Source organism: Natrix helvetica (genome assembly GCF_964273705.1).
Source record: "Natrix helvetica genome assembly, chromosome: 2".
In the NCBI taxonomy this organism is placed as follows: domain Eukaryota; kingdom Metazoa; phylum Chordata; class Lepidosauria; order Squamata; family Natricidae; genus Natrix; species Natrix helvetica.
The window spans coordinates 159022975-159039123 of NC_138552.1; the positions used below are offsets into that span (position 1 = coordinate 159022975).

Here is a 16149-nt window from a genome sequence, read left to right on the forward strand (position 1 = left end):
TTCAGATTCAGATCACACTTTGGAATATGCTTAAAGGGTAGGTAGATTTCAGTATAGTGGACACATTGTGGCATTTGAATCCATCACAGTAAGAATATACTGTATTTTCTTTTCAAGTCCTCAAAGCAAATGCAAAGTTGGATCTTTCCATGTCCCACATCCACTATATAGTCTGGATTTGGCCCATGTAACTTCCACCCTTTCCCCAGATTGAAGAAAAACTTGCATGGACACTTGTTTGACTCAAAGGACAAAGTGAAGGAACCGTTTAGACTGATTGAAGAAAAATAGTTTGGACTTTGGCTTTAAGAAAGTTGTCAATCATTGGCAGAAATGTGTAGTGAATATTGGTGATAACACGAAGAAGTATATTGACTTTATTTAAAGCCCCATCGGCCAAAATGACCTTTCTCACAATAGCTCAGTTTGCTGAAAGGTTTGGAGGTCAGTGTTTATATACAACTATAAAAATTGTTTTAAGCAGATATTTCCTAGATAAATGTAGTTCTCCTTTAGCAACCATAGTAAGACTTGGCAACTCGGTCATCAAGCAAAGTGGTTGTGATGGTCCTTATGATTTTACTTCTATTTTCAGAGGCTTTACAGATCTGTGAATGTCATAAATGCAAGGAGTGGTTGTAAATTTACTTTTTCATCATCACTGTTACAGCAAATGGCTGCTAAATAAGGGATTCCCTACACTTCAGAATTGTGAACAACAAAGCAAATGAGTTTAAGTACTAGTATTAAATTATAATTCTATTATAATTACCCAAAAGAAAATTTGTGATTTTTGTCCCATTATTTCTATAGTTGCTACTATTCAAATAGAATATTTAGTGTTTATGGAATATTTAGTTTTCTGGCAATTTTTAGTTGTTTGAATGCAGTGATATTTAAACCTTCAGAGTTCTGACTTGAAATTCTTATCACACTGGCCACCTTCTTTATGTCATATAAACCATCTTTAATCTTATTAAAAGTGGATCTAATCTACTTGCATTTAGAAGGAAGAGAAGGAATGAACAACCTTCTCCACCCCCACACATATCATCCTCCATGAATAGGTGGCCATCTATAAGAATTTCATTTATGCATAGACAAAATTATGATTGATAATTCAGAATAATGATTATGTGGGCAACTTTCATGAACATAAAAAGCTGTTTCCTAGAAACGGTTGCCCTCTACACATAGAAACTCAAATAAGGAGTAAGGGCCCAAGGTGGATATAACTGTTAACAGTAAGCATAAGTAGACGATTCTTACTTTTAATAAAACTTAAGACGGAAAAAGCTACCTGTTTCTCTAATCAATAGAAGAAAACACTATCTTAAACTCATATAATATGCCAGTATGCCAAGAATCTAACAGCTTCTTTGCACATATGGAAGTCTGGCACTTACATTGAAAGTATTACAGCATGGTTCTAGAATTTCCAATAAAAAGACAGATTTATTGTGCTTTTCATGTAAATCTGAAATGCAATTGATTCTATGTTTTGTCACCTGAATTGCTGCCTCCCACTTCATCTTATATAGGGCACAATATCTATTGATAAAATATTCTTCTCGTTATTTTGGTTCTGACATTTTGTGCAACGTTCTGTGATAACAGGATTCTATTCTTACTTATATTTATTCTGAAATCCTTCCATTTTTCTTCCTTCAGAGCTAAAACAATTCCCTGTTTGTTTTTTTAAATAGCATATTGCTGTTACCCATGTACAGATATTGATAGAAATCACAGAGGGAAAACTATTTAAATTGTTTTGATTACATGTTCTTAAAACATAACTCTGTTAAAAACTCTGACAAAGAAACATATATTGTATTGAAATGTCTACTCGTCCATGAATAATGAAGTGTAAAACAAGATATAGAAATAATTTGTTTCAAATAGCAAATCTCTGAAAACAAAAATAAAGTTTTTATACTGAGAACCCATTTCAATACATGTTCAATATATTTCTTAATTATCACATTCTTGATTTAAAGCAAATTTAAAATTTTGAATACAATATGTGAAAACCTTTTAATCACAATCTCTCTTTACCAGAAGTGTCAAAATCAAGGCCCGGGGGCCAAATCCGGCCGACAGGGTATTTAGATCTGGCCCACAGGCCACCCTGGACACAGCCTATAGTGCCTCTGCCAGGATAATGGAGCTCGTTTTCGCTGGCAGAGGGTTGCAAGAGGCTGTCACAGCCAAAAACAAAGGTCAGGAGCCCACTTTCTCTGGCAGAGCGCTCGGGCCTCCACAGCCACCCCTGACATGAGTGATGTCGAACTGGCCATGCCTACCCTGGGCCCCCAAGATCAAACACAACCCTGATGCGGCCCGCAATGAAATCAAGTTTGACACCCCTACTCTATACGGTATAATTATTGCATACATACCTTCACAAACTGGGGGAGAGCCCTCAAACTGAAGTTGGTCTTTTAACTTACAGAATGTCATATCATTTCCAACCAAAGTGTAGCCTGGGTGACACTTGTATTTGGCAAAGTCTCCTGGAATAATTTAAAAAGAAAGGTGAATTGAAACATATTGAAATATAGATTACAGCAATATATTCCATATCTTTCTAGCATTGCTTCAACCAGATCCACACATCAAATTATATATATAAAATCATATGGAAAGTTTAAAAAATGTGTAAAAAATAATACAAACCAAAATAGAATCAAAAGGAAAAAAGAAAAATGAAGAAATAAAAGAGAAAGCTAAAGTGCATAAAAAAGGTAGATGAAAAATAGAAAAGAAAGAAAAAAGATATAAAGACGTAACTTCTTATTTTCTTTACAGCAGTTATAAGTACAATTCTAGACTAACCTCTTTTTCTAAGTTTACATCATGACTTTCTTCTTTCTATAATTTATTCTATATAATTGTCAAAACCATAGATCATGTTCTTTGTTGTTGTTGTTTTTACATAAAAGGTCTATAAAGGATTTCCCAGTCAGCAATAAACATGTTGTCTGTTCTCTAATTAAACAGAATAATGTAGCTATCTGAGCAACTTCATCCATTCATACTCTACATTTTCTTCTTTAGTTGTATAAAAATGTGTGCCAATGCACATGTATGTCTTTGTGGACTAGAATACAGACTTGCTATCTTAGCTTGAGACCATGCCTGCATTAAAACTGGACTTCGATTGTGCTTGCAGCATATGGCCAAAATGTATTTTAAAAATTACTAGTGGCTTAAACATGATCAGGGAATGCTACATGGCATACAGGTATAATAAGGCTGATAACTTAATTGGTATTTTTTACTAAAATGTGATATGGAAAATTCTCTCATCCTCTTCTAAACTGAAAGAATAATTCCATTCTTTCAGTTTAGAAAAGTAAAGTATCATTTTCACATCTGTCTAAAATTCTGTCTATTTTTTTTCAGAAATATATAAATTAATTAATTACCTCAAGGTAGGAAAGGCATCAGATTACAGTATTCCCTCAGGATCAGACTGGGGAGTGCAGTTTTGGTTTTTCTTTGTAGCTGTATGGCTAGATCAACTCAGATTCCTAAAGTCTTGGGATTTCCTGTCATCATTCCCACCTTTACTTTCAGTTTTTGACAAAACTGAGATTTTTGGACGTTTACAACATATGACCATAATGGACAGGGCCCATTATAGTCATATGTTGAGGACTACCTGTAACATATTCAATTTGTTTCCACTAGAAACAAAGGGCTCAGCTTTCTCCTGAATATCATGCAACTTTTTTTTTGTTAAATTCAATGGGATTTTAATATAATTTTAACATGCACTTAAATCTGAAATATGTTTATGCAGGACTACATTCATCCGCCTTTAACAAGGTGTTTTCAGCAAAACTTATATATGCACATTTAGTATTTCATCATTCACACAGTTTTAATTTCTAGACTTTTAATTAAAGGAATATCTTGTAAACATGCTGGAATGATTGCTAACTTCTGCTTTTTAGTTACAATTTTCCCACTGAAATGCATTTGTTTTATGAAAGAACTTATTATATACACATCCCTTGTTTTCTTATAACATTTTCTCTGTATCTCGAGTGTGATTTCCAATCTTACGATTTTTTTCCCAGCCAATATGCCCCACACTACCAGGAGAACTGGAATTTGGAGTCACTTTTTAAAATGAAAAATATGTCACCATGAGCGAAATAACACTCGTGTAATACAGTTGTATTGGAAATAATCAAACAACATAAATGTACTATATACAGTATTTACACCTGTAGCCTCAGTGGTTGTCGCTTTTGATTGATTATTTAACACTGGTATTTCTACATTGCTCTATGCTGAAAAAGCTCTGAGTGGAATACAATAGATATAAAGATTGGGGGGAAAAAGATAATGAGTATAAATTTACTAAGTTTCATTTTAAGAAATTTAATGTTTAAAACATTAAGCATTCTTTAAAAAAAAAACTGGAGTGCTTTCATCAAAGTATACTTAGGTGAATACAAATAAACCACCCATCTTCCAGCATTTAATAATAATTACAATTTTCAGGGAAATAATGAAGGGAATAATGAAGGGAATTATTCAGGGAATAATGAATAATTAGTTCATTTGAAATGTACTAATAATATCAATTAAGTAGCAGCCTGAGCTGGCAATAAGTATGTACACGGGGTAATATAGACACTTTTACCTATTTCGAAATCATCATCTTCAGCAAGCAATTCAGCATGAGGAACTGCTGGAGGAGATTGACACTTCTTAAGCTGATATGCTATGGAATCAATGAAAACTAGATTAGTAAAGGTTTAAAGATAAATTTCACTATAAGGTGAATGCCAACTAACAATATTTGAGGAAAAGGTGCAATGATGTATACATATTATAACACAGGTGGCAAATAGGCATCTGTAAAAAAATAGGCAATAGTGAAAAAATATGTGAAAGATGTATTATTTACAGCTACTGATCATATGGGTCTGTATTCCCATGTGGAATATTGGGATTACATTATAGTGTCCATATATGCTTACCTTTGTACAAATTAAAAGTAAATATTTTGTTTAACTTTAATTTCTTATTGAGAATATTTAAGTGCATGTATAGAAATGTACATATGCCAATACACACTCTCCTTCATTAATTTCTTGCCTTTTCAATGTAGCCAAAGATATCATCTACTTTCCTTACCATTAGTGTCCTTTCTCAAAAATAAGTCTTTGAGAAAATGAAAATGAATAATATGCATCTTAAATAACACAAGCAGTCTCTTTAGAAACTCCTTCTTGCTGTATGGGTCTTTTTTTTCTGACAACATCAGCAGAAATGATGTCATTCTATAGCTTCAAATGAGAAAATGTTCCATGTCTGACAGTTCAAGTTTTTTTTAACAGGAAATTAGAATAACAACCTGTTTCACTAATACTCCCAAATCCTTAGGACTTACTTAGAAGTGTGTGGTCTGGATTAAGTGCTTAGGGCTTTCCCTTAAAACATTCAGAGCCAAGTAACATGTATTAAATATTTACCTCTCCTTTTGCTGCAGATAATAATGGTTGATAAAGATTTTCATTAAATGAAATAGCATGCCAATTGAAGTAATCTAATTTATTCTGACAACAATAGAAATAAAATATGCTTTTAAATCACCCCATGCTGTCTGACTCTCCTTATCTTTCTCACACATATATGATTTGTTAGATGAGAAAAAGAATACTGACCATGAAAATTGAGAACAAAGAATCCCCCAGTGGAGAAATCACTGTGAAACTTGAGAAGGACTTGATTACTGGAGCTAAAGGCAGTTTCCAGAGCTGTGTTCCCACTGAATACTCCCAGCTGGGGTGAATTTTGGTCTGGGCCATCCCTAGGAACCCAGAAAGAAAACTGTTGCAGCAAAATATTGTAATTAAATTTTATATTCACAGTATTGTAGATTGACAGCAGCTTTAAACTTTTGGGAAGTGAGGGTAATATAAACAATTGTAGCAGAGTGATTCATTTGTATTCAAATTTGTCCATACATTTAAGAACAATTCTCAACTGTGAAAAGTGTAACCTTTTTTTAAAAAAAGCAACATATATTATTGTTGTCCTGAATTGTTGGAATTGTTCCAACTCTCCCATTTTATTTATTTATGTATTTGTTTTGTTTATTAAATTTGTTTGCTATCCATCTCACTTTGAGGTGACTTCATCCATTGATGATATTGTGAAACCAACCTGCCCTTTGTAGTACTTTAGCCTGTCAGGGAAACAGCTGTTTCCCAAGCAAGAAGTACACACACTTTTTTTCCAATGGGTTCTTCTTGAGTGTGATATTATCATTCCTCACATAAGCAATAAACTATTCCTCTGGATCCCTCACTATTTAGGTGATCAAAGAGTTTGTCTCTAAGAAGAAGGGAAGCATCATCTCTGGAGAAATTAAAGAAGTGTGGAATCCTTGATGCTCTCTGAGTTTATGCACTGATATCACCTAGTTGGGTCCTGAAAGATCTGCAAGGAAACAACCAAGCTCAGAGAAAACCCAGGATTCCAAAATCCAACTCTGAACTACAGATATTCTCTTCTATTGAAATTAAAGGAGACATGGAGTAATTGGACCAGGAAAATTAATCTGAAGTCCCCAATTAAAGGTTTCATCTCTACAGGAAACTGAAAAACACCAGGGAAGGGAAGAAAACTCCTTTGTTTTAGGAACTCAGATCCCCCCCCCCCAAGGTAGAGATAATTTTTTAGCCAAAAATCTACAACTAGATCTTTGATTTACTTCAGAATGTATTAAAACCCTTCTTATAACTGTTACCCCTGAAGTTTCTTGTATGTGTGGAAATTTAGTTATTGTTTATATATTTCGGCTCTTTGAGCAGCTGAATCTTCAGAAATTGAATTAAATCAGAGTTCAAGGCCTGGCACTAACATTTATATTTTCTTATTATTATTTTTTTAAATGAAATTATTTTAGATTATTGTAAGAAGTGCAGAGCTGATTTTAGGAAAATTGTAAAAGAGCCATCAAAGGGGAAGAAAGGCACGAGTCCTTAACTCGAATTAACCTTGCTGTGATTTGTTCAGTATAGGATGGGACAGAAATAAATTTGGAGAAGTTTTCAAAATCCTATTAGTATACCATGCAAAAATAAAGTATAATTCCTTGATAGTGTTTTTATATCATTATAGATAAAACTATTTTTTTCTCACAAGAAGTTTCTGAAATGGCTTGCTAAGCAGAACAAGAAATTTGCTAATTAAACAAAATTTGCTGTAAAGGAACATGTGCTTACAGTTACACATTACGTAGTCATATAAAGATGGGGAAAACACCCAAATATCATCCTTCACAATAATTATTAACATACCATACGGCAATGTAGTCATTCACCAATTCTGTTTGGAGTAATGTAAAATTGATGTAGATGCCATGGCCCTGGGCGACAGTTATAAGCCATGTACAATCTTTTGAATTTGGATATTCATCTGGAAATCCTGGTGAATACACAGTACCATTCTGAGATGTTACATTATACCCACAAGGAGCTGATAAAAGAAAAAAAATGATAACATACATCAATCTAGTGTTCTGGAAATTGGTGTATCCCTGCCAGCTGCATTTAATACATAATAAAATCCAAAGTGAGAGAATAACAAAACACACCCTAGGCAATGCAGATTAAATAGAATAATCTGGGTTTTGTAACTATGGTAAACTGGCACCTTAAAAGAATTCAATAGCAGTCAACTAAAAGACATGATGATGGCGTAGGGATGCTTTGAAGTTGACATGGATAATCTTTTCTTTTTACATAGGATCTACAATTTCTGGCATTGAATTGAAACAGCATACATGAAATAGCACACAGTCATTTACACTACAAATACACATATATACATACACAGACAAACATTTCTACCAGAAATTAGATTTATTAAAAAAAAAAAAAACCAACTACCATTTAATCCTTTTTGGAAAAAAAACTTCCCTCACTGAGGAAAATATTGAAAAGGATCATAAAAATGTTGCAGGTGAAAAGTTAATTCCACTACATGCCATACAATTTTCTTCCGCATTGCAATCCTATCAAATTTATGTCCCCAGAGCAATTAGCTTTTTTTACTAAGCTAAGGGTTATAAGGTAGATCGAAGGGAGGCTGGAAGCCAGAATTGATATATTCGGTCCAAGAAATATTGGTTTCCTCACCCCTTCCCATTTTAGAAACTCTATCTTTGTCAAATGATTAAATCTACCATCTACAACAATTTGCAGATTAAAAATATTATGCTCTCATTTTTTGTAGTTCTTTGAATGCATTACAACTTTCTTCATGTACAATTGCTATCTCTCTCTCTTTTTTGTCATGCATGCTTAAAATAGTTTTCTGACTGGCGAATAATATTACTTTTCTACATATACACACAACACTGCTGCACATGCATATATACTTAGCATCGAATGGCAATTAACAAAATCATGGGTAATCAGATGTGAAACAATGTGAATTAAAAGGATATGATTCATCCATTGCTAATATCAGGTGGCTGCTCTGAGGACAAGATATTATAATCAGGCAGCAGCAAAGAAAGCCTTGACCTTGCTGGCCACCTCCTGAACTGGCAAAGGTGTGAGTTATAAAAAAGGATCTCAGTATATGAACAGCTCAGAAAAGGAATAAGAGATTCTCCCCATCGGTCATGAAATATGGTACAGCAAGTGCACACAATAAGTGCAATGAATAGCAGTGGCAGCTTCTGCAATTCACTGCCAATGACTGCATCTTTGGTTATAAATTAAGCTATTGGCAGTGCACAAATCACTGCATCACTTGCCAGTCTCTCTTTGCACTCTGCCGGCATTAAATGAAATTGCAGCTGCTTCAGACACCTTGGCCTTTGGCAGGGTAGGACTTTAAAAATCAAAAAGGAGGTTTTGAAGTATACTGAAACTCATCATCAGTTTTTCATAGCTCTAACAAACATGATAAATGTGACAGGATACATATAATGACATAGTTACTGTACAGTGTCATTAAAGAAGTACCTCATTATTAACATTTGCAAGGTATAGGTTTCTTTTTAAAGTAATTGATCAGTGTGGCAATATGCCCAACCTCTATAATAAATATTCTCCTGGCAATTACATTATTTACTGTAAACTGGTATTTTAATTGCAAATAATTAACATTGCCAGGTGGCAACAACAACAACAATCATGTCATGTGTTTAGTTTTAAGTAGATATCTAAACATGATACAGTTTATTTTGAAGGTTCCCATCTGGTTTTTCTGCATGACAAAGTTGACACTTTTTCCCTCATGGACTTTTATTTATAAATGTTAAAATATTATTTTAATTATGGCACTTGCTACAAATAATTTTAATTCTAAGCATGGCATAGAATAGTTAACTCTATTCCATTATATATCATGTGTGAGATTTCAAAGCAATTTGAAGAAATTCTGAGCTCATCAATTAAAAAATAAGTGACGTGAGTTAGAAGCCATGTTTTAAAATATAAATAAAGAACCATTAGCATAGTTTGGATGTTTAAATTTACATATACAGGTGCATGAACCAAAGAGACAACTAATTAACATGAACTATGGATATCCAAATAATCATTGCAAGCAATTAATTGAACATAATCCTAAACAAAGAAGCATGTGCAATGAAGCTATTTGAAAACTATTTCACATTCTGCAGATCAGCTATTTAATCAAGAAGGGGAGGAGGGGACTGAATTTTTCCAGCAACTCCTTTTCCCAGCAGCCAAAATTTGGAATTCAGCACATATTGAGAAAGATTCTGGGTGAAATCACATTGTTGATTTAGAAATGAGTATTGTGTGCATTGAGTACTATTGTAGAGGCAGTTTCTCCTTGAGCTGGGGTTTTTTCTTAATGTCCCTTTATCCTCTTCCCCCATTCTATTATTTATTTCCTAAAGGAAAAGTTGAGCTTAAATACCTATTATTCTACTGTCATACCTCCAAACCAATGTCCCCTCTCTGTGATTTAAAACATAAAAATCTGAGCATGAATCTGACATGGTATTTTAGCTCTCATTTATTGAGGGAATAAAAGAAATGCAGTTATGTATCACATTTAATACAATGATAGACGGGTAAGACAAACTAATCCTTTAATTTACAACTGTTTTCAATACAAGGGAAGAGTTATGACCCATAATTTAAAAAAAAATCCAAACTCATCCTTCTCTCCTTGCTAAATCCACATCCCAAATTGCTTCCTACCTTCTAAAAGCCTTAAAATCAAACTGTCTTTCTCCATCCCTTGCTACTGCTCATTTCATTCTCTCTTTCAGGAATCAGGAATATGCCTATGGCAGTGATACTTGTCGCTTTAGAAATGCTAAGTTCCAAGATGATCAGCATCATCTGGTTGTTTTATGAGCATCACCAGCCAGGAAAAACTACATTTCGAAGAGACACAAATGTGGGTTGTATGTGAGTGTAAGGAAAGAAAGAGTAGTGATTTATCATAGGGGACGAACGTGACTTGTATAAGCTACTCCCCATTTTTGAAGAAAAATGCCTTTCTTTGTCAGTTCTGATTACGAATGAAACTGTTATGAGGCTTGCAACAGATCATGATTTTCATATATCGACTTGATTTATTTTTACTTTTCTTCTTTTTCTTTCTTTCTGAACACATTAGCCACAAGAACATCTTGGAATGTAACAATCATAACATGAACAAAAGCTACCTTCACACTTTGGAAAAGGATGGTTCCAGTTTCTGTTGATCCCATGATGGCAAGTGAGCACAGAGTGACCGATTAATACATATCCAGGATAGCATTCAAATGAAATAGACTGGCCCACACTGTAATCAGAATTGATTATATATCCATTATAAAATGGAGGAGGATCTGGACAATTCTGTAATTCATAAGCTGAGGAGAAAAAAAGATAACATATTTTCTTACCCAGAAAATTTTAAAAATCATTAAAAAATTAAAAATGTTCTATAACTTGCTAAATATTTATATCAAAATAATTAATACAGACAAGAAATTTTCTTCCAGTTGAGGATTCACTTCATTACTATATATGTATTCATAGATATGAAGGTGTATGTATGTGTATGTTTGCTTTTATCTTTTTGTCTTGGGTAGAGAAAAGAAAATATCTACAATTACTGCTAACTAGAATCCCATTATAGACTTTTTGCACAAAACAATAAATATTGAATTTATGACTGATGGTTTGGATGATTAAATGGAATAGATTATACAAATTAGAGTAATATGTTATAAACATAGAATAAGACTTGCACTTATAACTGCTGTAAATAAAATCAGAAATTACTTTTTCTTATCTTTTTTCTATTTTTCTTTACTTGTTTTCCTATCTTGCACTTCTCTTTGATTTCTCTTTCTTTTCTTATTCTTACTTTACATTAGTTTGTATTACTTTTGACCTTCTTTTAAAAACTCTTCAATAAAATTATAAATTTGTAACTGTATATAGATTTAAACCTTGGTCAGTAAGGAAATTAGAGTAATGATGAAGTTAGCATACCAAACATTTTCCTCCAAACTTCAGGATAGATTCTTATACAATATTAAATTAATCTAAAAATAGTCTAATGATTTTATTTTTTGTTTTGATTTTATATTTTCATATCTGTAATATTTGCCCAATAATTGGAATCACAATTTGCGAATCCAGAGTAAAACTTCTGCAAGCAATATGCAAAAACAGAAATGAATTTATGAAACTAGATGTCCCTTCAAATATTCATAATCACAGAGTAAAATGGCTGCTTAGGCTGGCCTGCTCATACTGTCATATTCCTGATAGGCCTGCCAATCATCAGGGATAAAGTTTTGTCCACGGGATACAGACGGAATTCGTAAGAATAGAGCAGGCTTTCACTTGTAACCATTTTCCCAGAGAGTGTTCACATTTTAGAACTATAAGTCACTTTTCATTATTTAGCTCAAGACTATCATTCTACAATACATTGTAGTCTAGCTTATTAAAGACTGGGGTTGCTACTGTTCCTTCTTTTTGGTCCAGAAAATGATCTCTCATTCCTTTTTCTTATACTAACAGAGTATCTTCAGGTTCATTCAGATTTTAACTAACGAAGGTGTGAGCTCATTCACTTCATACAACCACAATTTTCTATCAACAACCAATCTCTATAAAGGTATATAAATTGAAATTTTGGAATATAAATCACTCGAATATTATGTCTTGTATGTTAGGATAGTAAGAAGAAGAAGAAACTGACATGTTTTATGGATAGTGTTAAAGACTTGGTAATTAGGCCTGTAATACAAAGCATAAATTACCATCACAGCTTGATGACTCTCACCGTTTAACTTACAAATTAATGTTATATATTTATACTTTGAGACTTCTTTTTTTAAAAAAATGATAATATTTTTTACACAAATGCAGCTTTGAACATTGATATTAATTTAGGGACTAATAGGCTATACTTACCCAATTCCAGTGGTAATTATCAAACAATATTGATATATAAGGAATTTAAATTTTTAAAAAAGTATAATACTGTTCTTATTCTTAAGATTTTATTTCATACTTCAAAGTGTCTGTCACCAAATATAAAACTGGTTATTCTGGTTATGGTTATCCTGATCTAAATATTCCATAACTCCAGAGGACCACTAGCATTTTCACTCATTATTCCTATATGTATTCATTGTTCCATTTACATATGCAAAGATTGAATGGACATGCTTGTTTGTGGGGAAAAACCAACAAATACAACTGGCTTGTTCTTGATTTCAATAATATTCACTTTAATTTAATACATTTCCCCATATCTTCATCTTTTGAAAAGTACAACATTCATAGAAATATTAGCCACAACCTACAAATTTCTTACTCCAGAATTATGTTCAATAGAATTGTGAGAAAATATTTATAGACTGCCCTTTACATTATCTCTGCAGTTAATAATCTTTGCACATAACAACCAAAAGAACCAACTGATCTATTTTCAGAATAAAATTCATTGAAAAGTATAATGCGTAAGATAATATTAACAAAATAATATTTGAACAGCTTTTTGTACAATAGTTATCTTAATTTATTTAGAAAGTCATATTACTGTTTTTCAAGAAGGGAAGAAAACTTTCAAAACAAAAACCATTTAAAAGCCAGATTTTTTAAAAGTCAAAGAAAAACCAGGAAGCACACGAGGAAAAAAATGCATATTAATTCCAGCCTTTTGAAAAATTATGGAATGAAAAAAATCTTGTTGTGAGAAGTCATTCTTTTAATAACTGAAACTGTTTATATCATTCATTACTTACCTTGATATGCAAATTTAAATCCATGTCGGTTTTCTGAATGATCACTATAAAAATGGATAAGAGTTTCATGTGTTGTACTTAATAAAGACGGTGGAAGATCTGTACCACTAAACTGGCCAATCATAGAACTGGTGTGGTAAGGCCCATTCTGAATTTCAAGGAAGTCATGGTTAGCTTCAGTGGAGAAGTTCAGAAATTGTAGATGTGCCCCTATGTAGCAAAAATAATAAAAAAGCTGAAAGTTTAGTATATTGTAGATATTTTTTTAAAAGCAAACTGCATTATTCAATCCAGATATGTATATTCCAGCTTGGATTCCCAGTTAACAAGGAACTTAGTTAACGTAAAAAATAATAAATGTAAGTACAAGTAGATTAAGTATTAACTATATATGAATAACATTTTATTTCCTAGTTATTCAAAATGTTTCACATACTTGTTTTCAATAAACCTTAAACCTTAATAATCTGTTAATGTCATTAGGCCCATATTACAGAGAAAGGCAGAGGTTATCAAAATATGATTAACATAAATGAATACTGTGTATCTTACAGCTATATTTACCCTTTCTACCAATTTTTCTAAGTGTGTGTGTGTGTATATATATATATATATATATATATATATATATATATATATACATACATACATACATACATACATACATACATACATACATATATATATATATATATATATATTCGTAGATTTTCACGGGTGTAGGTATGCTGGTTTTGTTGTATTCGGGTCTTTTCCCGTGTAAGGTTGAGATTGTCTTTGCAACGTTTCGGCAGGATCACACCTGCCATCTTAAAATGGGTTCCCATTTTAAGCCCACAGCTTGAAGATGGCAGGTGTGATCCTGCCGAAACGTTGCAAAGACAATCTCAACCTTACACGGGAAAAGACCCGAATACAACAAAACCAGCATATATATATATTGTATTTGTGCTGATAAGTAAATAAAGGGAGACTAGTATGGATCCATTTCAAGCTATTTAGCTTTCATCAGCTAGCCATACCCTTACTGGGATTCGAACCAGTGCTGTATTGCATATTAGGCCGATGTAATTGCCACTAAGCCACAGGCTCTCTTCCTTTATCCTTTATGGCAATTACATCGGCCTAATATGCAATACAGCCCTGGTTCGAATCCCAGTAAGGGTATGGCTAGCTGATGAGAGCTAAATAGCTTGAAATGGATCCATACTAGTCTCCTTTATTTATTTATCAGCACAAATACAACACAAATATAAAAAGGCAACATTAAAAATAAAAATATGGGTTTCTGTCTGGATGGTTTTCTGTGATGAGCCGAATGACAGAAAGAGGGAGTAGTGAGCTCCCTCCCATATTTGGCCATACCAGGGGTTGTAACACAAATACATATATATATATATAATATATATTAAATAATATATTGAATTTAGCAAAATATAATCTCAGCAGAATAACTATCAAGTTTTAAACCTAGGAATTAGCATGCTGTAAATTTCATCTTTAATGTGCACTAATGATTTTTTCCAAAGATTATTATCCCATCTTTTCTTCCATACAACCCAAGGGGGTGAACATACCTAATACCTCTTCCGCCTCCTGTTTTCCCCACAACAACAACCCTTTTAGATAAGTTGGGCTGAGAGAATATGAGTGGTTCAACGTCACACAGTTGGCTTTCATGTCTATGTTGAGACTAGAACTCACAGTCTCCTGGTTTTTAAGCTAGCACCTTAACTACTATACCAGGCGTGTCAAACTCCCGGCCCATGGGACAGATGCACCACAAGCTGGCCACCCAGTTTAGCAAAGGGGAAAAAGTCACAATACATCACATGACCAATGTTCCCTCTAATTTTTTTTCGATGTGAGCAGAAAAGTATAGTGTTTGAGCGGCACATTTTCATGCCTGAGCACCCGAATTTTTTTCACAGATGTCACCTAAGACAACAACGAAATCAGTATTATTTGAAACTCAAAGTTATGTTTCTTCAAGGTACATGCTTAATTCAAAGTGTTATATAATATCAGTATCACTTAACAACGCTCCTGCTTAGCAACCAAAATGTTGGCTCAGAAACTCTGGCATTTGAAGCACACAAGTCTTAAAGCTGTCAAGTTACAAGACCCTTGCACCCCTAACCCTTTAGGGAAAAAAAACCCCAGGGGTCTTGAAACCTGACAGCTTTAAGATTTGTGGACTTCAACTCCCAGAATTTCTTCTCCAGTCATGTTGGTTCAGGAACTCTGGCATTTGAAGCATGGAAGTCTTAAAGCTGTCAAGTTACAAGATCCTTGCACCCCTAATCCTTTAGGGAAAAAAACCCCAGGGGTCTTCAAACCTGACAGCTTTAAGACTTGTGGACTTCAACTCCCAGAATTCCTTCTCCAGTCCTGTTGGCTCAGGAACTCTGGCGTTTGAAGCATGGAAGTCTTAAAGCTGTCAAGTTACAAGACCCTTCCACCCCTAGAAAAAAAATCTGACAGCTTTAAGACTTGTGGACTTCAACTCCCAGAATTCCTCCTCCAGTCATGTTGCAGCGACGTCATCTGCGTGGATCTGCTCCATCTTTGCTTTCTTCATTGTGGGCAGGGCTACTGCTGAAGATGCCGACGAGTACGAGTTGCCACCAGAATAACTGCTGCTACCTCCTCCTCCTCCTCCTCCTCCTCCAACAGAATCACCAGATTTGCTCCTGAGCTCAGCGCTGGGTTACCTCTGCCCCCTCCCCCTCCTCCGTGCTTTTGAGGAGCCATGAGGCTTTTTTTCCCCTGCCCCCCCACGCCTTCCTACTGGCTCCTGCAGCCTCATGGCTCCTCAAAAGCACGGCAGAGGAGGAGGAGGGGGCAGGGGTAACCCAGCGCTGACTGAGCTCAGG

The 16149-nt window shown here is 34.0% G+C and overlaps 1 protein-coding gene across 1 annotated transcript in view; it reads right to left on the reverse strand.

Moving 5' to 3' along the window:
* CSMD1 (CUB and Sushi multiple domains 1) overlaps positions 1 to 16149 on the reverse strand; it is a gene marked incomplete at its 5' end in the record, with an annotated part of 1188747 nt that overhangs the window by 89692 nt on the left and 1082906 nt on the right. Inside the window, 6 exons of the mRNA XM_081942958.1 lie at positions 2400 to 2513; positions 4658 to 4738; positions 5685 to 5830; positions 7326 to 7503; positions 10688 to 10876; positions 13274 to 13483. Of these exons, the coding sequence (XP_081799084.1) occupies positions 2400 to 2513; positions 4658 to 4738; positions 5685 to 5830; positions 7326 to 7503; positions 10688 to 10876; positions 13274 to 13483 (918 nt within the window). The remainder of the gene's footprint in view (positions 1 to 2399; positions 2514 to 4657; positions 4739 to 5684; positions 5831 to 7325; positions 7504 to 10687; positions 10877 to 13273; positions 13484 to 16149) is intronic.